Source organism: Solanum verrucosum, unplaced genomic scaffold, assembly GCF_900185275.1.
Source record: "Solanum verrucosum unplaced genomic scaffold, falcon-dt-bn FXZP01000181.1, whole genome shotgun sequence".
In the NCBI taxonomy this organism is placed as follows: domain Eukaryota; kingdom Viridiplantae; phylum Streptophyta; class Magnoliopsida; order Solanales; family Solanaceae; genus Solanum; species Solanum verrucosum.
In genome coordinates this window covers 1,288,224-1,315,065 of record NW_026020407.1, presented here as the reverse complement: position 1 = coordinate 1,315,065, position 26,842 = coordinate 1,288,224, and the positions used below count along the sequence as shown (strand labels likewise).

The 26,842-nt window shown below is 30.4% G+C and overlaps 1 protein-coding gene across 5 annotated transcripts in view; it reads right to left on the bottom strand.

Annotated features, from left to right (window-relative positions):
* Window positions 1–754: 754 nt before the first annotated feature.
* The window catches only part of LOC125840524 (uncharacterized), a 246,636-nt gene continuing 220,548 nt past the window's right edge, over window positions 755–26,842 (bottom strand). For 4 of the 5 annotated variants that reach the window (XM_049519496.1, XM_049519497.1, XM_049519495.1 and 1 more), the window contains exons 2-7: window positions 4,399–4,668; window positions 3,090–3,232; window positions 2,230–2,373; window positions 1,918–2,103; window positions 1,569–1,693; window positions 755–1,146 (exon numbers count right to left, since the gene is read on the bottom strand). In XM_049519496.1, the coding sequence (XP_049375453.1) occupies window positions 915–1,146; window positions 1,569–1,693; window positions 1,918–2,103; window positions 2,230–2,373; window positions 3,090–3,232; window positions 4,399–4,576 (1,008 nt within the window). In that variant the 5' untranslated portion in view covers window positions 4,577–4,668 and the 3' untranslated portion in view covers window positions 755–914. Of the gene's footprint in view, window positions 1,147–1,568; window positions 1,694–1,917; window positions 2,104–2,229; window positions 2,374–3,089; window positions 3,233–4,398; window positions 4,669–6,395; window positions 6,406–26,842 lie in introns of those variants that run through there. The other variant, XM_049519499.1, reaches the window with a different exon arrangement.

Genomic DNA, 26,842 nt, shown 5'->3' with positions numbered 1-26,842 from the left:
GATTTATGACAAATATTTTTAGAATATTATTTTTTACTTGGTATCGAACACAAAAAAAAAAAAAAAAGGTAAAAAATCCATTAATTTTCCTAGAAAAACATTTTCCATAGTACCAAGTGCGAAAAATACCCCCTTTGTAAGTATTCAAATCAAATTTAGATATGACAAATCTCTTGTCTTTCACTTTACACAAATGTAGTAATGAATATAGATTTGGAAGAATTCATATAACCTACCGTCAAGTTTAGCCTTTAAAGATGCAAAAAAAAATCCACATTATTATTAGAAGCAGGAACAAAGTGTTCAATTTTCTCCCGTGAGATCCATTATTGCGATTAATCTTCTAAAACTCTTGAAGTCCGTGTATAACAATGTCAAGGTATGAGCTCTGTCAACTACACGAATCAAAGGCAACAAAGAAATACTTACTTCATTACGCGAGAAAAGCCTTTAATGGTATGGAAGAAGTTCTACGACAAGCTTCAAAACATGAAGCAATAGCTGAGCCTTCTAAAGATTGAGCTACGAGAATCCATCCTATTTTTCTCAGTACAAAAGAAATAAGCGAGCGCTAAGCTCAATAAGAGTGTAAAGGCAGCACGATTAGAAAATAAGAGACATCGCATGACATAAACTATAAAGGAATACTGAGAATAAAAATGAGCTTGCAGAAACAACCAAGGCAAAATTTTCCTGTGGACATGGGAACAAAAGTAGTAGAGATTGTTCGACATTAAATTATCTTTCCTCTGTATAATGAGGAATAATGAGTTACTGAGTCTACTATCACATTTTGACAAGAAAAAATGGATGGAAAAAAAAATGTAACAGTAACTTATGGTGGATTCTGTAATATGCTAAGATGTTTATTTAGATGATGCATATGTGAACTAAACCAAAATGTTCCCCTCACATTACTTTAATGGGGAATACTTTGAGATCAACTTGTCAACATGAATTACGATATCATCTATGCGGGGTCGGACTGTTGCTTGAGGCTGAAGCATCCATGTCACAAACTGATTAAGGTCGTTTGGATATTGAGCATTAGGCTCAGTTGGCCACTTTATTTGTGCATTTACAATAGCCAATTGTGGACTTTCATCAGATTCCTCAAGTGCATACTCGAATGGAGATACACCATACCTGGAACATAAAAGCCAAGATATTAAAGATTAATAACTATCTTTCATGCAAACAGACCTGTTCGAAACCAATTTCACAGTTAATTAATATCTGCAATCGGGTAATATATGCATGTCATGAGAATTTTTATTCATTATTCTGAAAAGAAAAAAACTTTTACTGTGAATAATAACTTGGAAACTCAGCACCAGACAACTCTTCAGTACGCTCACCAACATACTTATTTTAAGCATTAAACAAGTCAAAAGCAGGAGATTTCATACTTGAGTTTACTTAAATCATGATTTGATCGAACCGAATATCAACTTATTGGGCAATGGTGATGCAACTAACAGATATGTCAACAAGAGAACAAAAATATTTTATTTTGCACAGAAAAAGCTACAAAAAGATATCTGCAAAAGAGTAGAAAGAAGTCTTACATTATAGCAAATAATGTACAACCTAATGACCAGATATCAGTTCTTTCATCAATATCACATTGACTTGCGCAGTCCCACAATTCAGGTGCACGGAAAGGTGCTGAAATATGCTCAGATGCCCATTCCTGGATAACCACAAACGTACATCAAACCAAAAAAAATGCATCAGAATGGGGTAAGTTGTGAACGGTAAGTTACAGAGCCAAGAAAAAGCAACATCCTTATGTTATTAATACAGTGATGGTGATAACATTCTCCCTGTTCAGGTTCAGAAGAAGAGAAAGATGAGAAGCTTGCAGGCATAAATACAGAAGAAGATACGTTTATATAATAGAAGAAGCATAAGTACCTGCAACTGTAGAGCCTCTGAGCGAGAGCGAATTTGCCTTCTTGCAGGACGCGCATTTCCAAAATCCATTAATTTTGCAAGAGGTGCCTGTCCTTTTCGATGTGTTAAAAGGACATTACCAGGTTTGACATCATTATGTGCATACGGAGGATCAAAGTTATGCATATGCTTGAGACCTGCACAAAGCTGCATATAAAACATTTTTCAGTACATCATATTTTGGCTTCACAATTCCCTGTGCACTTGACCCTTCCGTTTTCCTTCAGAAAATGAAAAGATGCTCTTGTGCAGAACATACTGATTCTTGTTCACCTGATGAAATATTTGAAGCACCTCCAACGTGGAAAAGAACTCCTGTTTTGCTTGCATGGTTTTCATACTATCCAGTAATGTCCCATCCAAATGGGCTGGAAATAACAAGTAAGCTTCCTGCTTCCTAGACTGGTCTTGTGAGGCCTGCCCATTATCCAATTAAATAAGAGCTTTAGGGAAAATCCAGTGGCAACTGAAGATATATCATAGAGGGAAGGCAACAAAGAAGATGTAAATCAGCATGCTTATAGCATTCAGCAAAAGTAGAGCATGTCTTTCATAATTGACAAATGACAGTTTGCTTAAACATAGTTCTCATTCCCAGAAGCCAAAACTGCCGGAAGAGTATCATCTCAATGAGACATGTAAACAGTAAACCCTCTGTGATTGTGAGCAACTTCCCAACCCCCTTTCCTTTGTCTTTTGCGAAAGAAAGGAACTAAAGGATACACTTCTTTGACCATTCATGTGCATGTTCAAACTTCTTCATATATAGGGAAATAAATCTACTATGATGGGAATGAGTTCCTTGAACTCTTGAAGCCCATCTAAGACTCCTGGAATGGAAAAGGATCAATATTGTGCATGTGTTCACCTTCTTTGCATGATATGCACTCTCAATAAGAGATAGCCTAGACGTGGAGCTGAGTGAATTACTAAATGCTAAGTTACTTGGACTCTCCAAAATTTCTGCCGCACCTGTGTCCGATCCTCCAAAACACTACTTTTGGAGGATCCGACACGCACTAGTCGACTTCTGAAGAGTCCGAGCAACATAGACTAAATGAAGAAATTAGAGACCACTGCAACAATTTTCTTTTTCTGCTGATCAAAGCAAGTGCACGGGTTTTAGTAATTACCTTGACCGAAATGATGGCATGATCCAAGAGAGGAAGCAGATTGGGATGGCTAAACAGAGACGAAACGCGGATCTCCTCTTTCACCAACTCTAACTGTTCATTGTTTTGAATAAGAACTTTCTTCATTGCATAAGTTCCATCATCTAAACATTCAGATACAATGCATTGCAAACACTATAATGTTAACATGACAATTTAAAAGGTCTTAATAAGAACAAGAGAAATATGAAAATACAACAATTGTTCAAAAGTCTGCACTATTCTTTTCCTAGAGAAAGAATCATAAATCTGACCGCACTAGATGGTTCAGGTCCATAAGAAAACAATATCTGACCTGATAAATGAGAAAATTGTTGCAGACCTAACTTTGCCATTTGAGCAATGAAAAGAAATTCATCGAAAGATAAAAAGAGAACATAAAAGGCAAAGGATAAGGTTCCATTGGACTTTCTTCTTTTCAATTGCAAACAACAGTAAAAATATGTTTAAAAGAGTTCATTTTTATGCATTTCTTTTTTCCTGATAAGATGCCGCACAAACCAGCAGTACACTATTAGTAAATCTAGAAAAAGATTTCTAATTGCACAAAATATAAGCAAATTCTGGGAGCTAAAGTTCATATATCAAGATGATCACCCTATAGAAACACCTAGTACCCATACAAAATCACAGTTATTTAGCAGGCAAAGGAAAGAAAACATTGATAGTAGCAAACATCGAGACATAAATATCCGTGGAGTGTAATTGATACAAAAACTCCCCCAATGATCATTTACAACTACAACCAAAGCAAATCGTATAGAATTTGAAGCAGGCAAGAAACCCTTTCATTCACAAATCTGATCTAATAGTCAACAGCAACAACAACTACCAAGATCAACTATAAGAATTCCCATTATCCATTAAGCACAGTCTAGACCTGTTTACAAATCTGACCTAATAGTCAGATCAACAACAAACCCATTATAATTTCACAAAGTAGGGTAGGGTAGAATGTACACACACCTTACCACAACCTTCTGTTTCCTATAGAGTCAGATCACAAGAGAGAACAAAAAAAATGTCCACTAATATTATTCACAAATTTCACCCAATTGTCAACAACTACAACTATGCACAAAGAATACCAACTTAATTCTGCTCAAAACTCCATAAAATCTGATTCAATTGTCAACTTACAAGGAAAAATGTGATTCAATTTTCAGATTTCAAGAGAGAGAGAAAACGAAACTTGCTATTGCCACAAATTAATTTGACGAGCAACTAGTATTCCTCAAACCAATGTAAGTAAGTATCTAGTAATACGTACCAGAGACATGAGAAGGGTCCTTAATTTTGTTTGGGTCAGAAATGAGCTCCTTGACAAGGAAGACATTGGGAAAACTGGCTTGACGAAGGATCCTGAAGCGATTCTCATTGATCCAAACATCTCCTCCGCCATTGGCGTTGTCATACAAAGCATTGAGTCCCGAGAACGAGCATCCCATTTTTCACTGCTAAATCAATGGGTCAGCTCCTTCTCGATTGTGATTGTGACGGTGATGCTTCTCTCTCTGACTTTTGAGAGAGAAAGAGAGAAGAGAGATTTTTTCTCTCTCTTGGATCTCACAAAGTTGTCTTTAGCGAGGAGACTATTTTTTTAATCTTTTGGCGTAGATTTGATATTATGTGATGCTTGTAGTAGAAGTAGTACAAATGTACAAGTTATCTTCTTTATCGGATCTCTATGCGCAACTTAAAATTTGTTAGTATTTGAGTTTGTTCTTCTTTTACGAAAATGCACGTATAAAATTACCAAAATGATCCTTAATGTATGAGTACAAGGGTCAAATGAGCTCGTTAAGTTGAAATTGGAGATATTATGTGATGCTTGTGGTAGAAGTAGTACAAATGTACAAGTTATCTTCTTTCTCGGATCTCTATGCGCAACTTAAAATTTGTTAGTATTTGAGTTTGTTCTTCTTTTACGAAAATGCACGTACAAAATTATCAAAATGGTCCTTAATGTATGAGTACAAGGGTCAAATGGGTTCGTTAAGTTGAAGTTAGAGATATTAAAATAGGTTGAAATAGAATTTGGATTGGGCTATGCTCCGTCCAAATTTACTTTGGGTTAAATTGGGTTGGGCTCAAATGGGCTAAAAATCGAGTTGGGTCATGATCGTCCAATTTGACCTGTTTAATCTCAACAATTTTAATATATTGTTATTTAACTTTTACAACCACTATTTGAATTTCAACTCAAGAAAATTACAAATGCATAGATAAATTCTAGAAGATATAAAATAGATAGTGATTCATAACTTACTATAGGAACATATATTACATCAATGCAAAATAAAGAGCCTTAAAATGGGTTAAATGTAGATTAATTGGGCTCAATTGAAGATTCTTTTAAAATGGGTTTAGACATGAATGAGTTGAGGTTGAACTCAAATCAAATTATCTTGAGTCCAACTCGTAAAATTCTGGACGGGTTATCTATATTTGGGCTCATTTTGACACCCCATGTGTATGTGTAATGTTTTATTTTGATCCTTAATATATTTCATTTGATTGAAATGATTTTTAATGTATAATAAAAGTTGTTTATTTTATTTCTTTACTATAAATATTTATCAAGAAACAAAGTGTTGAATATAATTGTGGTGTAACGATCCGATTCATCGTTACTAAAGCGCACCTCGAGTAGAGTCCCAAAAGTGTAGTGCAAGAATTTTAAAATATTGTATATATTGCTTTATAGGTTTTAACATCTGAAATTTCTACTTAGATTCAAAAAGTTATTTTTGCAAGGTCTGATTTCAAGTATTGTAAATATTACTTTAAAGGTTCTAACATTTGAAATTTGCAAAGTCTTTTTAATAATCTCTCTCTATATATATATAAATAAAGCTGAATCTAAGCAATCCTATTTGGCACCTCTCTATGGCCAGTATTCTATTTATCTTTTTTTCTCGTTTTTTAAAATGTTTCTTCCTTTATAAAGGAAGAAATATGTTAAATATATTAGTGACAATTATGTTCTTTTTAATACTTATAACTGACGCACATAAATATTAGAAATTAAAAGAGAAATAAATAGATATTGATAACCTATATGAGAGAATGCCAAGAGTTTTCTCTAATATTTAAAATAAGGTAAATAATCATAAATCGTTTAAAAAAATATGGTAAAAGTTAATCACCAACTAATATTGATATGTTCATTGTTGAGAGAATAACAGAAGAATTCATGGTTTGATTAGCTCCTTTCTCAATATTTCATTTCTTTTTATGATTGTGTTTCTAACATCTTTTTTGTTGTTTTTCTTCCTTTCTTTACTTTTTAAATTTTCAGGAACATCAAACAAGTTTCATTGAACATGCACGTATCAAAGAGAAAAAAATTCAACAACGTACCAAATAAATAAAAGAAAAATCATGAAGGAGAGAAAAATAACAAGCAACGGAAAAAGAAAAACAGTAACGACAAAGCTCCAAGGAAGCAAATTTAGAGATGAAGAAAAGAGATCTCAGAATGGACAAAATTTCGTCAACTTAGCGTAAAATAATAGTCAAATCTTTGAAGGTAAGCATTACATATATAAAAATTGAAATTAATTTTATGCAAGAATTAATCTAATGTCCTATTTAGTATGATATTTTATATGATTGAGTAACTAGAGATCACAACATTTTCCTCTTTTTTAAAATTAATAATCTAACTTATGTGTTTAAAGCTTAAGGATAAAAGAAATACAAAATTAATAATCAAGACTAAAACATTGCAAAAATAAAATTATTAGGAATCTAAAATATGTTAAGAATCTTATATTTCAAAATCATTCTACAATTACAAATATATATACATATAAAAAGAAATTCTCAAAATTATTTACATTTAGCCTAAAAATAAAAAATAATAAGTAGTTAAGATCAACAAAAATGGACACCTTAACTTTGTCACTTCTTCTTATGATGATAGAATATGATTTCTTTATGAAAAGAGAACGAGATAGTATTTCATGATTCTTCAAGATATTGATATAAAATGAAAGGCCATGTAACAAATGTTTCTCTTCAAAAGGAATTTTTTTTAAAAGGTTATTGCACTATAATTTTTTCTACAAGAAATTTTGTATTGAGAAAAAAATCATTCTGATTGAAAAATTTATAGAAAAAATTATGAGTGCTCCACAAGACAAGAAGAATTATTTTGAGAATGAATCAAGTTATTTATTGAATTCATATTTAAATTAGAAGAAGAATAAGGAAAAATCTATATTGGGAATTACAATTTGAAAGGATCCTAAATTAGTGCTCACATTATTTCTTTCAATTCTTTATTCTTCTAAATCCATTCTTTTTTAAAAAAAAATTATCTTTAATTTTTTTGTTTCATTTTTCCTTATATATCTTTAATTAATGTTTGTTTTATTTTCTTTATTGTGCTTTGAAAGGATCCTAAATTAGTGCTTACATGTTTCTTTAAATTTTTACTCTTCGAATTCTGTTTTTTTATTTAATTTTTTTCCACTTTTTCCTCCTGTAAACCCTTTAATTAATGTTTGTTTTATTTTCTTTTATGTATCTTTAATTATACTTTATATTATTAAAAATAAAGAATATATATATATATATATATATATATATATATATATATATATATATATATTACTATTTTAATTCTTTTGACATTTTTTTTAATTTTAAAAGACCAAAAGTCTTCAAATTTTTACAAAATATCAAAGGTGACCATATTTTTTAATTTTGTTCATCAACAATTATATTAATTTTCTTACTTCCCTGACTTAATTTGATAACTAATGTCATTTTATCATTTTGTAAAATCATTTTTAAAAAACTCTTTTACTTTCTTTTATTTATTTATCACAAGAAATTAGTTATTATAACTTTGTAAAACATATCTTTTTATATATTAAGGTAATTTGATTTTATTTCTTATTAAAAAATTAGATCATCTCTTCTGCTAAATATCTATACAAGTATACTCATATCAAATAATAAAGTTAAAAATAGAAAATGATGACACTCTTCTGACTTCATATATTTATTTAATTTTATAAAATAAATGACGTTTTCTCTTATATTTTTTTTAAAAAAAAAAATTGCTCAAAAATTTGTCTTGAAAGTTTATCTATTTTGCATTTTTTTTTTCAAATTTCCAATCATTTCATCATTAATGCTATTAATTATTTTAATTTTTTCCATAACCTCATCATTAATGTTATTTATATTATTTCCTTAAATGATGAATGGTCCACAAGACAAGAAAAAATATTTAGAGAAAGAATCAATTTATTTATTGAATTCATATTAAATTAGGCGTAGAATAAGGAGATGTCTATTTTGTGAATTATAATTTGAAAGGATCCTAAATTAGTGCTCACATTATTTCTTTAAATTCTTTATTCTTCTAATTCCGTTCCTTTTTTAATTTTTTTCTTCAATTTTTTTAATTTTATTTTTCCTTATATATATGTTAATATAAATTTATGTTTGTTTTATTTTCTTTATTGTGATTTGAAAGGATCCTAAATTAGTGCTTACATTATTTCTTTAAATTTTTTACTCTTCTAATTCCGTTTTTTTAATTTAATTTTTTCCATTTTTTTCTCATGTACAACATTTAATTAATGTTTGTTTTATTTTCTTTTAAAAAATGACGTTTTCTCTTATATTTATTTTTTTTAAAATAATTGTTCAAAATTTGTCTTGAAACTTTATCTATTTTGCAAAAAAAAAGTTCAAATTTTAAATCATTTTATCATTAATGCTATTAATTATTTTTATTTTTTTTCCTTAACCTCATCATTAATGTTATTTATATTATTTCCTTAAATGATGAATGGTCCACAAGACAAGAAAAAATATTTAGAGAAAGAATCAATTTATTTATTGAATTCATATTAAATTAGGCGTAGAATAAGGAGATATCTATGTTGTGAATTATAATTTGAAAGAATCCTAAATTAGTACTCACTTTATTTCTTCAATTCTTTATTTCTACTTCCGTTCTTTTTTTAAAAAAAAATCTTCAATTTTTTTAATTTCATTTTTCCTTATATATCTTTAAATATAAATTAATGTTTGTTTTATTTTCTTTATTGTGATTTGAAAGGATCCTAAATTAGTGCTTAGATTATTTCTTTAAATTTTTTACTCTTCTAATTCCGTTTTTTTAATTTAATTTTTTCCCTTTTTTTCTCATGTACAACATTTAATTAATGTTTGTTTTATTTTCTTTTATTTATCTTTAATTATACTTTATATTCTTAAAATAAAGAATATATATATATATATATATATATATATAGATTTTCAGAAAATACAGAAAATAAAGAATATATATATATACTTACCTGAGTTTTTCTGGGTAGTTTTATACTACAAACATATTTACATATTAAAGCAAACATGATTTAAAACATACATACTTTACATATATTTTTAGGGAAAATTACAGGAAACATAAGAGACTTACATGACTTAGACGGAGAGAGGTTTCCCTTTCGGGAACCCCGACTGACTCTTACACACTTAAAACAAACTTTTTTACAAACTGAATATTACAAGAGGGATTTTTAGGAGTTTTTGGATTGAGTAGTGGAGATTATTTTTCTGAACATTGGGAAGGGGAATATGTTGTGTTTTTCTCTTTTTTGGTTCTTTTTTTTTTTTATGTTACTACCCCGTTCATCTCTTTCTTTTAACCTATATTCTTAAAAACTTCTTCATTAACCCCACCCCGGAGATGGCCAACAAAACGTCCTGTAATTTTTGCGGACTTTTTTAAGGCCTTAAAAACATCCTAGGAATTTACAGGTTAATCCATCGTTGTTATTAAGAAGTTAAAAGTCTAACCATATACTAAGGGTAGCTTTGCTCTGATACCAAAACAAATACAAAAAATACAGTAAATACAGTAAAAACAGAAAATACAGAAAATACTGAAAATACAGATTTTCAGAAAATACAGAAAATACCAAACAAATACAGAAAATAAGTAACAATTCTCGGAAAATGCAGAAAGTACAATGGATTTTAGCTCACAGAAATGACAGAACTAATACAAAGGAATAAATACAGAAATCGGCAAACAGAATAATAGAAATTCAGATTTTTGTAAATCCTACTCAGTACTCCCTCTTACTCGTGTCTGGTCATGTTTATCTCATATATATCCTATTTTTCCTTTTTTTTTTCTTTTTTTTTTTTTTTTTTATGTTACTACCCCGTTCATCTCTTTCTTTTAACCTGTATTCTTAAAAACTTCTTCATTAACCCCACCCCGGAGATGGCCAACAAGACGTCCTGTAATTTTTGCGGACTTTTTTAAGGCCTTAGAAACATTCTAGGAATTTACAGGTTAATCCATCGTTGTTATTAAGAAGTTAAAAGTCTAACTATATACTAAGGGTAGTTTTATACTACAAACATATTTACATATTAAAGCAAACATGATTTAAAACATACATACTTTACATATATTTTTAGGGAAAATTACAGGAAACATAAGAGACTTACATGACTTAGACGGAGAGAGGTTTCCCTTTTGGGAACCCCGACTGACTCTTACACACTTAAAACAAACTTTTTTACAAACTGATATTACAAGAGGGATTTTTAGGAGTTTTTGGATTGAGTAGTGGAGATTATTTTTCTGAACATTGGGAAGGGGAATATGTTGTGTTGTTCTCTTTTTTGGTTCTTTTTTCTTGTTCTTTCTTAAGTGTGGAGGAGTGTCTTTATATAGAGGTTGAGGGGGGACTTAGCATAAAGCGTGGAAGAATCCTAATGGCCAAACGTGGCCGACCCACTAAGATAATTGAATAAAAAGTAACGGCCCAAAATTGGCCAACGTTTTTACAAGATTAGCTCAAATAATTCATGCCGGGTACACATTTGGGCCTCATCGCACATGCATTATTTTCACTTCACAAAACTTTTACACAAAATAAGACGCGTGCTTATCAGTTTTTTCCTCCTTGGAGGATAGTGATAAAGTAAGCACTCACATGACAAATGTGGGCATACCCACATGGCACACTTTTATTCCTACTTTAAATTATTGTCTTGTTTTGTCTTGTTCTCCTTCTTCTTTCTTCAGTTCTTCAGGTATCAAGGTTGTGAAGAGCTTCGGAATCAAAACTCATTCCTGAATCATCATCTGTGTTGGGATTTTGAGCATCTTGATAATATGAATGTTCTCGATAGTCTTCTTCTCCTGAACTGTTGGATCTAGTTATGTTATTATTAGTATTTCTTGAACTAGTATTAGGTCTGTTTCGTTCTGTATCTGGTACTAGTCTGTCTCCGTTTGGATCTGGATTTGGTGGAGTAATTACATGTTTATCTTGTCCTTGTTGGAAAAACTGTTCTAAAGTCTTTTTTATTATGCTCTCTATTTTATCATTCTTTTTCTTTTTATGGAGCATAGTCTTTTTTGTTGTTGTTTCTACCTGAATAAATGATCTAGGTAACCTTCGCCTGGATGAAGAATCTTCACCTTCACTTTTTGGCAAAGTGACAGCCATAAACGGGTTTGATATGTCTTTACCGGCTATCGTTTGAACCGGACTAGCTGTATCTTTATTATCCGATACAGTGGATCTTTTTGCATTCGTTGGGGAATGCACACCCTGCTCATCCATTTTTTCAAGAGATGGAAAACTCCTTTCTGAGGTCTGTGTACTGGTATCCATCCTCTGAATGGAGTCCTTGCCTTTGAGAGATTTTATCTGCTCCATTAGTTTAGTGTTCTCTTGGAGTAATGCTTCCACCTTTGCATTTAATCTTTTGAAGGCCTCGGTCATTGAAGTACAATGGTCACAAAATATTATTTTGTTTGTGTCTTTTTGGATATTGTATTGAGGGGTCTTTTGGGGATTTTGTCTGAGGGCTGGAGAGATATAGTAATTTGGACCAAGTATCCCTCTTGCATAATCTAGTGCTTCAGTAAAATCATTAAAACCTTTAAAAAGAGGAGTTTTAACTCCGTTTATAGACTCTACTACTTCTATCCATGTTTGAAAAATACCATTAGTCTTACCATGTATTACCACATAATATTTAAATTTATTCTCTCTACTTTTGTCTGTGAAATATTGACATAAAGCATTTAATGAAGCTATAAAATATTTATTGTCTTTCTTATTATATGTCATCCATAAATTGTCTGCTAAGCATTTCTGAGGTTTGTCTAACACACATTCTGCCAATTGTCTAAAAGATAAATTTGAATTCGGATAACATATTAAATTATGCTTACCGAAGTATATACGATCCATCACCTCTATTGATGGTGTCTAAGGTCTAAACTTCACATTACTTAATACAGTCTGAGCATATGAGTCTGATGCTGAGGCTACTCCTTTGCCTTGTCTGTTGAACTAGTCGGTCTCATGCTGAAACAAATATACGGTTAAGTTATTTTAATATTTAGTCTACTTAATTGATCTGCTAAACTGTTATCCTTTCCTTTTATATATTCAAAAATAACATTTGGATAAATGGATATAGTATCCATAAAATTTAGCCATCTTCTCTTGCTACTAGCTTTTTGATTTATTTTTTGATGAAATTTAACTATGGCTTCACAGTCAGTTTGTACTAATATCTCATTTTTATTTAAAATATATAACTTAAAACTATTAAGACCATATATTATTGCTAAAACTTCGGCATCTATACTGCTCATATTTCCTTTCTCTTTATATTTTCCACTTTGATAAGCACAAATTTTTTCTTCTGTCTTGTCGCTGTATTTATTGGGTCTAGCTTTTAACACAGCTCCTCATCCTTGGAAACTACCATCGGTTTCAATTATTAAATAATCAGTTTCTAGTGGTATACTTAATTTTGGAATATTTTTAACTTTTTCTTTAATTTGTTGGACTAATTTAATGTCTTCTATATTGAAATGTTTTTGCCCTTTGCTACCTGTTTTAGAGTATAGTGGTCCGGCTAGTTTTCCTAAATCTTTAATAAAATTCCTGGCATAATTTACTAGTCCTAAAATTTTTTGTAAATCTTTTGTATTGTCTAATTTATCCGGCATATCTAATACTTTTGTTGCTATATGTGGTTGTAATTTAATTTTACCTTCTCCTAATGTTACTCCTAGAAAATTTATATGGTTCTTACATAATTCCATTTTCTTTTTACTTACTATTATTCCATTTTTCACAAATAATCTAAACACTGTCTGTAGATGTCCTAAGTGTTCTCTAATATCTTTACTAAATATTAAGATATCATCTACATATACTAAGACAAACCTTTTATAGTCATTAAATATAGTGTCTATTTTTCTTTGAAATATTGGAGGGGCAGTTTTTAATCCAAATGGCATGGCTAACCATTCAAAATGTCCTTCCGGGCATGTGAATGCTGTCCATTCTATACTTTCTTCATGCATTTTTACCTGCCAATATCCTGACTTACAATCGAATTTACTAAATATTCTTTTTCCTTGGATTCGATTGATTAATTCATTTTTTTCAGGTAATTTATATGCATCAGTTCTTGTATTATCATTAAGTCTTTTGTAATTAATTACCATTCTTGCTTTACCTCGCACTATCTCACTATGATTTCTAACCATAAATGCTGTTGATCTATGTTTTGATGTAGATCTTCTTATTACTCCTAAATTTAGTAATTCTTTTATTTGTACACTAAAGTCTTCCAAGTCTTGATTAGTTGCTTCAATGGCAGCTGTTTTTATTATGTATTCAGGGTTTATGATATTTAATTTACATACTACTTTATTATTTTCCTAGTATTTTAAAGGCTTTTCTCCTATTATTTCCATTTCATCTAATATTCTTACTATGTTTTCTAAGTCCTTAGGATTTCTAATTGTACCTATCCTGTTGATTCCTGTTTGGAAATTATAGAATTCATTTTCTACTTCTATTAGAGTATAATCTTTTTCTCTTATATCATATTCTTCTTCTTCCTCGTATTGTTCTGTTTGGCCTAAATCTTTACAACATTGACTTTTATCTTTGTAGTTTTTACAACATATATGTGAACTATCATTTTCAGAAGTGCTTGAAGATATACCAGCTTGTCTTCCTTTTGTTTCAAATTTAATAGTTTGTACCGATGTATAAGTAAGATGCTTAAAGAATATTACCCCATCTCTTGTAATTAATGTTCCCCCGTTATTTTGTATCATAAATTTTAATCCTAATACAAAATCTACATTTATGTTTAGATCTCTTACCCATATCCTGTCAAGTGTATACATTGGTTTATAAAATTTATTACATGTATTAATAAAACTTACCTGAGTTTTTCCGATATAATGTTGGTAGGTATTGTATGTTCCATCCATTTGCATCGCTGCAATTGGCTTGTCTAATGTTTTGATTAATTTTGGGGGTAAGATCTTTTTTTTTATTATACTACCTGTACATCCTGTGTCTACTAATGCTAAAGTTTCTAACTCAATATCTTGTATTTTAAGTCTAGCTAAGACTTTAATAGTAGTGAATTTTTTATCTTCATTACATATGAAATTTTCATAATGGTTTTCTCTAGTTTCTATGTTCATTAATTCTGCTTCTTGGGTAGATGTGTTGTACATCCCCCATTCTTCTGTCTTTTGGACTGATTCTGTATTCTCTTCAGGTTTTTGTTTTCCTTTTTCTAAAGACATTACCTTTTGCTCTAGTTCGTTTATTCTATTTTCTAATGTTATTAATCGTAAATTTATTGTATCATTATTTATATCTATCTTTTCACGTCCTTTTATTTTTATTTTTAACAGGTTTTCTATGCATGTGATACATCCTTCAGCATAGCAAAACTTACATTTTGCCCTTTTTTCTCTACTTGGATACCATTTACATAGAATACATTGGTTACTATCTATTCCTTTATTCCTTTCAAATTCATGGGTACATTCTTGTAAAACATTCATCATTGTATTTATTTGTAATTCTTCTAAGTCTATATTTTTTTTATTTCTAATCCTATCTCATTTATTAATTCTTCATTAGTTGAATCTGACTCATCAGATTGTGTTGTTTCTTCTATTTCTACACTTACTATAGAATATATGCTTTCATTGTCTGACATGTATTCATCTACATTAATTAAAGTTTCTTGAAAATCTTCTATTAATTGAGAATTTCTAGTTCTACTATTATTTCTTTTAGGACGTACATTTGCTAAATGCTCTATACTTCCACATCTCACTTTAAAATTTTACAAAATATCAAAGGTGACTATACTTTTTTTTAATTTTGTTCATCAACAATTATATTAATTTTCTTACTTCCTTACCTTAATCTGATGATTAATGTCATTTATATCATTTTCTTAAATCACTTTTTTTTTCAAAATTAGTTATTATAACTTTGTAAATATATATATATATATATATATATTTACGTATTTTGATTTTATTTTTTATTAAAAAATTAGATTCTTATGCCAAAGATCTATACAACTACACCCATACCAAATAATAAAGTTAAAAATAGAAAATAATGACACTCTTCTTACTTAAGATATTTATTTAATCTCATCAAAAAAAAAAATTGACATTTTCTCTTTTTTTTTTTTTTAAAAATATAATTGCTTAAAAATTTGTCTTGGAAGTTAATCTATTGTGCATTTTTTTCAAATTTTAAATCATTTCATCATTAGTGCTATAATTTTTTTTTTTTCTCAACCTCATCATTAATGTTATTTATATTATTCCTTAAATCACTTTTTTCCTTTCTTTGTTCTTTTTTACTTTCTTTTATTTATTTATTTTAAAATTTTAGTTATTGGTATATTGGTTTTGAGTATTATTTTGCACTTCTATAAATAAATTTTTGAATTATGCCCAATTTAAAGAAAATAATTGATTAGATGAATTCAGTTTTTTAAGTGGATAATAAGATCTATTTTCTCTTCTTAGACTGCTTTAGGTTAAGAATTTTTGTATTTTTTTTTAAAAATGAAATAATAAATATGAAATTATTAGAAGTATAATTTTCAATAAACTATTATGGGAGCTATCATAAATAATGTATTTACAATTTCCTTATCTACACGAAATTGATTAAATTCGTGAATACTTATATATTGTCTATTTAATTGTTCGATTGATTTTTAAATAAAAGTTAATTACTTTAATTAATGAATGATATCGTGTTTGAATTAAAGTTAACTGGGAGTGGATATGATATTGTATTAAAATCTTAATTTGGTAATTCGACTTTTAAAAATGTTATAACATTGTCATGTCAAATTTTTTTTTAAAAAAATAATCGTTTTATCTGATGTCAACTTAATGTGAAGATACAATTTTCTTCTTAATTATTTTATTTAAGAGAAAACACAAATTTTTGCTCTAATCAATACATAATTTGTCTTTTTTATTTCTACTTAATTTATAAAAAGTAAATTTTAAATTGTTGTTATACCGCGCGAAGCACAAATAAGTTTCCTAGTTAGTAGTAATTCAGAGCCGGTCAAAGACGAATACTACCTCTGGCGACACTTGTATGCCGTTACGAAACACTGCATTTTGAGAAAGTGGCACAGCTTGAGGAGGAAGTAGGACAACTTGAGGGGTATGAGGAACAACATTTAGTGTAAGAATAATTTAATAAGTAGATATTAGAATATATTAATCAATAATAATTTTTTTTGTAGAAGTACTTGTAACCTCTCATATTCATTTGTACCTATGACATACATGTTACTACACAATTGAAATAATAAACGTATAGTAATTGAGGGATCCCTTCCCTTAAAAATATATACATACATTAGTGTGACATTTTCTTCTCCCATAATTGTCACATGCAAAAATTTGTGTGCTCTTATTTTTTTTTTATAATTCTTATTTTTGGATAATATTATATTACACATAATAATACTACTATTACTTATGACAATAAGAATTAATTCAAGGTAATGAGATATTAACCATGTGTTTCCAATACATTACATTGGATTTATTGTAAAGATATTATTTATTACTATGAAAATTTGAATAGCTTAATTTAAAATACTAAAATATTTTTGTTAAAAAATAATAGTTTTTTTTGTTTTTTTTATATTAACCTTTTCTTACTATACTTAGGGGCGGAGCTATAGCCACCTCCGGGTGCGCAGTTGGGCATCTTTCATCGAAAAATTATGTTATTTATATGTCAAATTTTGTGTTAAAAAGATATATATTCAAAGTTTGATATCCTTGACAAAAGCTACGCCTTTGCGCAATGATAAATGGTGTCCATTTGAATCAAGTAGTTTCGGGTTTGAACCCTGCTATAGCATAAAAAAAATTTGCTTTATTTTGATAGATTACTTGTACACACCAATACACCATTATTCTTGCAACAAAAAAATACATTTATTTTAGATTATTAATATTAATTCACCTAAAATTCTTAAAAATTTCTCAAGTTTCTTAATTCTTAATATAACAATTTAAATTAATATAGAGTTCTATACACAAATTAATATTTATTTGAAATATATGATTAAATAGATAATAATTATATTTATAATTTTATCCAACAGAGAATGCACTTTTGAAAATATTGTTTTTTTTCTTTTCTGAATTTTTTTTCCTTTGACTATGTGATTTGTGTTAGTATAAATCTAGACTCGTTTGTTCAATTAGTATTTCCCTTTATACACAACAATTCATGTACTTTTTAGATTTTAAAATCAATGCAACGAAAAGAATATTTTGACTGTTGGTATTCGATAGAATGTTGGGATCATTTATGGAAGAATCGCTAGGCTAAACAAAATAACATTCAACTCACTTATTGAAAAAAATTCTTTTATATCCTTAATAAAATTTATGACTCCGCCTCTGACTATACTCCACCATTTCTAAATAAATAGTAATATTTTTAGTTTGGGCAAACTCTCTATGAAATTAATTATTCCTTAAAAAAAATAATAGATTTACTAACTTACCTCTAATTAAATTTTTCGAAGAACAAAATTATTTTTTTAATGACGGAAAACTCCATGTATTTAAACAAAAATAATTTTGAAAGAATAAGATCCATTCTTTCTTAAAACCTTAAAACACCACTTAGGTCTTAGACGAAAAAAAACGAAAAAAAAAAACTATCACTTGTTTAGAAATAAAAAGAGCATCCAATATTATCAAAGAGAGAATAAAATCATAAAATTCACAATTAAATTTGTTTGAGCCCTCGAAGTTTGGATGCTAAAGCAAATAATTTTATTTTTTTTGTCTTGCCGCAAATAATTTTCTAATCTTACGTTTAAGCTAATAACTCGTGTGAAAGTGATCTACTAGAAAAAAATTAATACAGAATTATCGATGCACATTCCTCTCTCATGAAAACATGAAATTCAATTAACCCTATATTATTCACGGGAAGTAGTTGTTGACTATTGACTTGATGTAGAAATTAAAAAGTAGTAAATGATAAGTTATTCAATGATTTTATAAGCTGATCAAATATTATTGAACATCTCAAAATATATGTGTACAAGTAAAGATGTGCAATATTAATATTCTCTATCGATATGAGTTGTGGTGCTGTGGTGAGACAGTTTTACTTTTAATCAAATGTTTCGGATTCGAGCCCTAGTAGAAACTTCAATGCGGATTCCAGACAACGTCAAAAGAATATACATTAATATTCTCATTTTTTTTCAATTGTCCATTATTTTAAAATATTTTTTATTTTATATTTGTCGCTTCACATATCAAGACAAGATACATTTTTATTTGATATAAAATATAAACGTGCATTTAACTTGGTCTCCACTGATATATATGCCCTCCAACTTTAAATGTGTACAACTAGTCACTTATATAAAGTTGAACAAGTAGACACACTCATCAATCATCATACATGACACAATACACATATTATGTCATGTAAGAAACAAATTAACATATATGTAGAACGTCACGTATAATATGTGTGTCTAATTATTCAATTATATACAAATTTTAATGTCTATGTCAAAAGATGGAGGACATAAATGCTAATTACAATCAAATTAAAAGACATTTATTTTTATTTTTATGTATTATGTCTTTTCTTGTTTTCCTATTTTACTTTTAATATATAATATTATATTATAACTAATCATCTTTTTTAATAAACTATTTTTTTTAATCCCAACTAACTCGAATCTCTTCTAATTATTTGATCCATGAAAATGAATAGCAGTGTTTTAAAAGGCAGGGGCGTGATGTGGGATGTTTTACTTAGCATAGGGCGAAACGTAAGCCTCGAGACATAGGGTGTAAGCCCTATGTATCTTTAAAATTTTAATTTACAATATAGTATAATAATATAATAACACAAAATTATAAAAATACATCAATAGTTTGAAATAATTACGAACATGATTAAGGAAACTCATAAAAAATAAAACTTCTTACATGATTATACAAGTATAAATAATCTAATATCTTAACTTTCTAATAATAAAAGAATTATTATTTCTAAAAATTTATTATTATCTTACTATATAATTTACCTCCCTAAAAGAAAATAATCAATAAAACTTACAAGTATTATTAAAAAAAATATTGTTCCATCATGGATAAAAATAAAAATTAATTTCAAATAACTAAATAAAATATGATAATTTTGAGACTTATGACAAAAACTTGAAGACCAATGATATGTGAAAAAGAAAAATTTCGCTATGTATATTTAAAATAAATGTTATGTAATACATAATAATCCTCATAGTCAGGGGCGGATCTACTATGTCAGGTGGGGTGTCACGCCACCCACAACCTTCAATTGAAATATGATGTATGCATAGGTGTGTATATGTAATATAATGTATAAATAAACAAATGGCACCCACAAAACTAAAAGGTGCGGTGATGCCACTGGTTAAGGGCGAAACACAGCACGAGTGTGCTTACCAAGCTGACACGACTCACATTCTAACAAAGATAAACTAGATAAACTGAGACCATCTCTTGCAATTTCAAGAGACTTGAATGACCCAATTGACTATGGAACAATTTAGAAGAAACAACGGGAGTGAAATCAACATGTGGTGTTTGGATAGAGAAGAGGTATAATCCCTATGACTCATGTCCTTTTCCAATCACTTGTCCCATACTCCGATCTTGTAAAAGAACAGAATCATCAAAGAAGGTTACAACGTATTTCAGGTGTTTTGTTAATTTGCTAATGAAAATAAAATTATATGGACATTCAGGTGAAAAAATGACTGATTTTGAAGGTATGAAAGGTAGAGGGTGAGTTATACCTATCTCTTTTAAAATTGTCTTTGATCCATGCGCCAAAGTAACAGTAGAGAGGGTAGAAGGGGAAGTAAGAGTAGAGAAAGTATTTTTGTTACCAGAAATATGGTCAGAAGCACCAGAATTAGGAATCCATTGTTCTTGAGACGAAGACTGTGCGACATAAGCAAATGAGTTACCAGGTTATATTGTGCAAGCAATTGATGATTGTTTTCTTGATGTTTGATACTGAAGGTAGTCATTATAGTTTTGAAACGACCCATAAGGTCATTTTTGGAAATTTTAGTAAAATTACCATTTTACCTCTCTCAATAGTTGTCCCAATTCATTTAGAATTAGTCGGTGAAGTTGGTTTGGAAATTTATGAGCTATTTGTTAATTACAATTGTTTAGTTACCGGAAAATTTTAAATAATTAATTTTAATTGATAGCTAATGAGCTAAATCCATTATTTAATAGAATAAGTAATAGTAGAATAAGTAGTAGGGCTTGTCAGTTTTTAATACTTAAGTATTAAGAAAAGAAGAGCAGAATAGAAACTCACCTGGAGGCGTGGAGTCGGAGGCGTGGAACCGACTTAGCTAATACAGTGCTGGTAAGGAAATCTCAAACTTTCATATTAATTGTAACCATATTGTTAAATATAGAATGCAAAGTATTAAAATACAATTTAATTGAATTAGGAAGGGAAATTTGGCAAAGTTGAAAGTGGAATTTAGAATTTGGCAGTAGGTTCTTTTGACAATTTGAGGAGACAAGAGTTAGGCCATTATTGACTAATGATGGATAAGATTGAGGTGTTTATTCTAATGGCATAATGTAATCACTGCTCTGAATTGATAAGTTTTAGGAATTTCGTGATTTTTGCCTCATATGGTCTCGCCATGGATTTTCGTAAACAGTTAAATTACCGTAGTTAGTAGTTCTTGTTTTATTATCAGATTACAAAATAAATTTTTTATATATTGCGATAAGTAATTAAATATTATGTGTATTATATTATATATATGAATATCATTAGATTTATGATATTTGAAGGATTTGGAACTTAACCCTAGGCTTGAAAATTTGGAAAAAAAAGAGTTGAAAGAGTTGGCACCAAAAGTTAAGAACTTGATCATAGATTCGTGCACTATGATTTTTGGGTCTATGTTAGACATATAGTGATACGAGTGTTGTTAGTTTCAAAATCTTACTGTGATTATTTACTTGAATAGATTGCTTTGAGTTGGAAGTTCAACGAGATGGGAAGACTTGAGACCCGGAGTGATTGTTCAATTAATTAAGGCAAGTGGATTTCTAAACCCTTGTTAAGTGTATGGAATTCATGTATTTCCTTGTAATATGTGTTTAGGGTAATAAGGCTTGGTGATGGATTGACTTGTCCACATTGATTAATTCTAATGATGAAAAAGGGATAATAAAAGGCAATGTGATCAATTGTTTGTGTGATGTGTTGAGAATTGTTTGAAAGGCTTGTTGAATCATTGTTGATGTTGTATCCTGATTGTCTTGTTGTGAATTGTGCAATGTTATGAAAATGGTCATCTCCTCATTATTTGTGTGAACATGTCATTTGCATTGTTCTGAGACATGGTTGTGACAAGTGTTATGTGCATTGAGAAAGAATAAGAAAATAAAGAGGATGTACCATTTCGAGGGACGTATCGCGCGCCGCGATGGATACTATATTTCGAGGGACGTGTCGCGCGCCGCGATGGATACTATATTTCAAGGAACGTATCGCGCGCCGCGATGGTTACTATTATCGAGGGTCGTATCGCGTGCCGCGATGGATGCATGGACATATATGTCCCCCATGGGTCCCGAACTGAGAGACAGCGGGTGTGTATCATAAGGTCAGACATGCATCACTATACTTGACATTGCATTTCATTGCATTGCACTTCTTTATTATTGGTGAACTTGATCTTGTGTGTTGCTGATCTTGTGAGTGCCTTTCTATGGAACTTGTGACTGATAAATATTGAGTTTGTTGTTGAAGATATGCAATTGTTAGAGTGTTGTTGTTGAGGATATGAAACTATTGTTGTTGTTGAGGATATGAAATTGTTAGAGTGTTGTGTTGAGCTATGTGCTTTGTAAACTGTGAACTGTTATGTTGGGCTGGTACTAAACAGGTTGTAGTTGTGGAGGTGGTAATTGATGAACTTGTTGTTGAGAATATATGATTGTTAGAATGTTGTTGTTGAGATATGTGCTTGTAAATTGTGAACTGTTAGGTTGGGTTGGTTTTTTACAGATTGTAGTTGTGAAGGTTCGGTTGGGGTGTAAGGAGTACTTGTATTCTATCCCCTTAGCTCGTGTTTAGAGGTTTACTTGCTGAGTACCGTGTGGTTTGGTACTCACCCCTTGCTTCTACAAATTTTTGTAGGTTACGAGCCTGGATTTGTGTGGTACTTGTTATTCTCTTCTTTTTCGAGGCTTCTGGGAGATTTGTGAGGTAGTTGTTTGTCTTCTCAGCGATCCTTCTTACTCCTGTTTATGATCTTGTTCTACTCTAGAAACAATGTCATATGAGACTTGTATTTTTCTTTTGATTCAATTGTAATACTTTAGAGGCATGTACACGTGACAACCAGATTTTGGGGGTATATTTGAGTTTATTATAAAAATTTCCGCATTTTATTGTAATGGTTGAGTTTTAGGCTGACTTGTCTTGGTGGGTTAAGACGAGTGCCATCACGTCTATTTTTGGGTCGTGACAAAATGGTATCAAAGCCCCAGGTTCATAGGTCTCACGTATATACAAGCCGAGTCTAATTAGAGTCTCGAGGATCGATACGGAGACGTCTGTACTTATCTTCGAGAGGCTATAGTGACTTTTAGAAAAAAAACTTTACTTCTTGAATCTCTATCGTGTGTACTTGGTTCGATTTTGATTTTCATCGCTTCACTCCATTCACTCTCATTTATATGATGACTCGTGCGTAGTTTCTGATGTGAGTATTTGGTTTGTTGTATTTGTCTTGGATGTTAGATTTGTTACTAATGTGGAAGTGATAAACTTATGAAAAGGATGGGTGGTTTGGTTTAGAATGTTCAACAATTTTAAAGGGTTGTGTAAGGTTAGTCACCCTAGTAAAGTGAATAGTGCTTGTGTGGTATATACAATATTTATAGTGGTTTAACACTTGGAAGTGGAATGATTAAAAGAATGGCTAGATAATGAACTTTGTAACTTTGCAAAATATAATTAGTAAAGTTGTGATAACATGTATGGGTTGCTTAGCAAATAAAAAAAAAATGATGTTGCGTTAGTTGAGGTCAGAACCTCTACTATGACTTCACATATTGATTGTATATCAAAGAGGGTCATGATACGACTACTATAATGGTACCGATTCTTACTTGTTTAGAGTTATGAAGTGTGTTACTTTTGATATTAACCTGACCTACGAAAGAATACATATAACTTGGGCTAGATACATAACTGATTTGGAGATATTTTACAGCTATTCGATGGGTAGAAATGTATGACCTATTTGGATATGATCTTCTCAGTAAGTATGATGTGTTCTAGTGATGGATCTAATGGACTTTCACGATGTGGCACTAGTGGTACATGAAAACGAATACGTCGTTTGTCAAGTGTGAATACTTACTACTTAAAAAGTTATTAGTTGTATCACATACTCATATAATGAGATTCGATGTTGCATTCACATTTGAGAAACCAACTAGGTTGTTACTGCAGATGTTTGGGGTTAAGCATGTGTATAAGGAAGATTTTAGTGGTGGATCGTTGGTACGGTATTAATGCGTTAAGTTGAAAAGTGTATCTCGAGGGTTCTAAATGAGGACCGGTGATTTCATCTTAAGGTCGAAGGGAATTGATAGATACCAGAATGGCAAACTTATGGATAAAGAAAATTTTCAACGAGTATTCTTGTGTGAAGGTAATTGAGGATTTTAGTAAGAAAATGTGTATAAATTGGGTTGGTCCTTTCGATTTTGAATTGGTATAGCTGGGTTTGAGGTGTCATGTCGATGACAAGATTGACTTCGTGATGATGAAAGGGCAAACCGAGCATAATGGTAATAAGAGTTCGTGATGGCAAGTGATTAGGATGCAACAATATGATAAAGATTGTTGGTTAAATGGATTTTGTATGGTAATGACGGCTTTCGAGTATCTAATATTATGGTTTGCTATTATTTAATGAGTAGTCTGGTTACATAGAAAGTTATAGGAGGTGCTGAGACATCACTCGAATAGAATTGGAATGAACTAGAGTCACAAATAAAATGAATTAGTGGGATGTAGTTTAGCCTTCGAAAAGAGGCAAGAATAAGGATATTTACTCAGATTGTAAGGGCCAGAGATGTATCTTCAGAAAGAGTGGATAATTGAATTCAGAGAAATGTGGTTTCATCTGTTTTGCCTAGATTATTGTGATAGTTTTACGGGTTCATCATATTGGTTAAAAACTATTGGATAAAACTTGAGGAAAGAGTGTATAGATGTTCAACTCGAGTGTGATTATAAGTTTTTTTTTTTGTGGTTTTGAGTTTGGTAATGAGTACGATTGAATTTTTATGAAAAGATATGATAAGGTCGATAGAGAGGCAATCAATGATAAGCTAAGATATGTGAATTCATAAGAATCTTCAAGGTATGAGTTAATGTTGATAGATAAAGGGATTGGGTTACACATTTGGATTCAAAATTTAAGGTTTTCATTGTGAGTTTAGGTTTGTGGTTGTGTGTTTTGTCAAGGTATGGATTGGTAAGGTAAGAAATGATCGATCACATTGAGTATGAAGCACTTGGAAGGGCTCAAAAAAATAATTTGAGTAGTAAATTTGATTACTTTTGATTGTTATACTTAAGGGGGGTTTCACGTAATGTTTTGGTTTAGAGGATAAGGTAAAAATATCATGGGTTGTTGGTCAAAGGATAAGATTGGTAAGCAAGTCAGCGAAAGGAAAAAGAATCTGGTGTATTGAAGAGTTCAAGGTATTTAATATTTGCGTCATGAGAGGAATATAAGAAAGGTGAAGAAATAAGCCATCTCGTATAGATCTTTGGTTCGAAGTTGAAAGGTTATATGGAGTTTCGCCTTATGCGATGTGAACATGTTCGGTATAGACTTACTAGAGATTATCAGTGAGTTTTTTTTATGAGGATTGACTTTTCTTCGAGTAATAAACAAGGACGTGTGAAAGATGTTACATTTTAATGTTGGTGTGGGTTGTTCGAATTGTGGTAGATGAATTATGGGGACGCTACGATATGAACCTACAGTTTTACATGATTATTGAAGATTTTGAGAGGATTAAAATTATTTCATTGATGGGACTACATAGATTGTGTTATTGCGTTACATAGACATTTGCTGGTAAATAGAGGTTATGTGCTCATAGTATACAAAATAATTAGGGTGACAAAGAACCTCTCTAAGTTTTGAGATGACGTATATGATAGGTTGAATGGTAATTGAAACTTGGTATGTGCAAGATTGCGTGGAATTGACATTGGGTACAATTCAATAGCTTTACCTCTATGAGAGAGTACATTCAGTTTTAAAATTAGTGTTATCATCCTTGGGTGTGACCCGTATCTGTCCTAAAATGCTTATTTGGAAAGAAAGAGCGTCACAGTTTGAAAATTTGGAGGCGATAATGTATTTGATAAGAATACTTTGATACTAGTGACAGTTTGAGAGTAAGGTAAATGACTGGTGTAGTTATGATGTTTGTTGGTATTAAGAGTGTTAGATTCAATGGAGTACTATGAGTAGTATGTGGGGTCTGATGAATCTAGTATTTGTAATATTGTAATGGGATCAATCTGGTTGATTGTTGGTAGCAAAAAATCAAAGAGATGGAGTCAACCGAATGGAAATAATGATATGGACACTATGAAAAGAGTATCTTGTGTATTTAACCTTGGTTCCGTATATTCTTATGTGACCACCTTCTTTGTACTGGACACTATTTGGAGTATGATTCACTACTTATATTACGTGTGTTTCCACATCTATGGGTGAATTCCTAGTGGGGGATCGGATGTACCGATCCTCTTATGTCCTCTTGATAGGGTAGGATCTTTTGGCAAACTTGGTCATTTCAGTTATGGAAGATTTAATGTTGTTTGGGATAGTAAAAGTATACCACTGGTCTAGCACTTTTGATAATGTTGTTAGAGATTCTGTATACTTGGGTGTATTGCTTGCTAGGTGGTTACTTGATCTTGTTCTTCTTTGGGTTAGATAACCTTGATCCTCCCTTGATTGGTACCTGATGTCTAAATATCTAATTTTTATAACTTAAGCTCGTGAAAAGATTGTGTTGTGAAAAGGAAATTTTGATAAGATCATTTGATGGTTTGTGCATCATGAGTATGTGATGGTTGGTTAAAGTTCACTTCTGGTTGTATCCGATATTGATTCATAATATTATCTTGGTTGTGTTAGAAAAGGACTCATCATGATGGTTGTGTTAGAAAAGGACTCATCATGATGGTTGTGTTATGGTC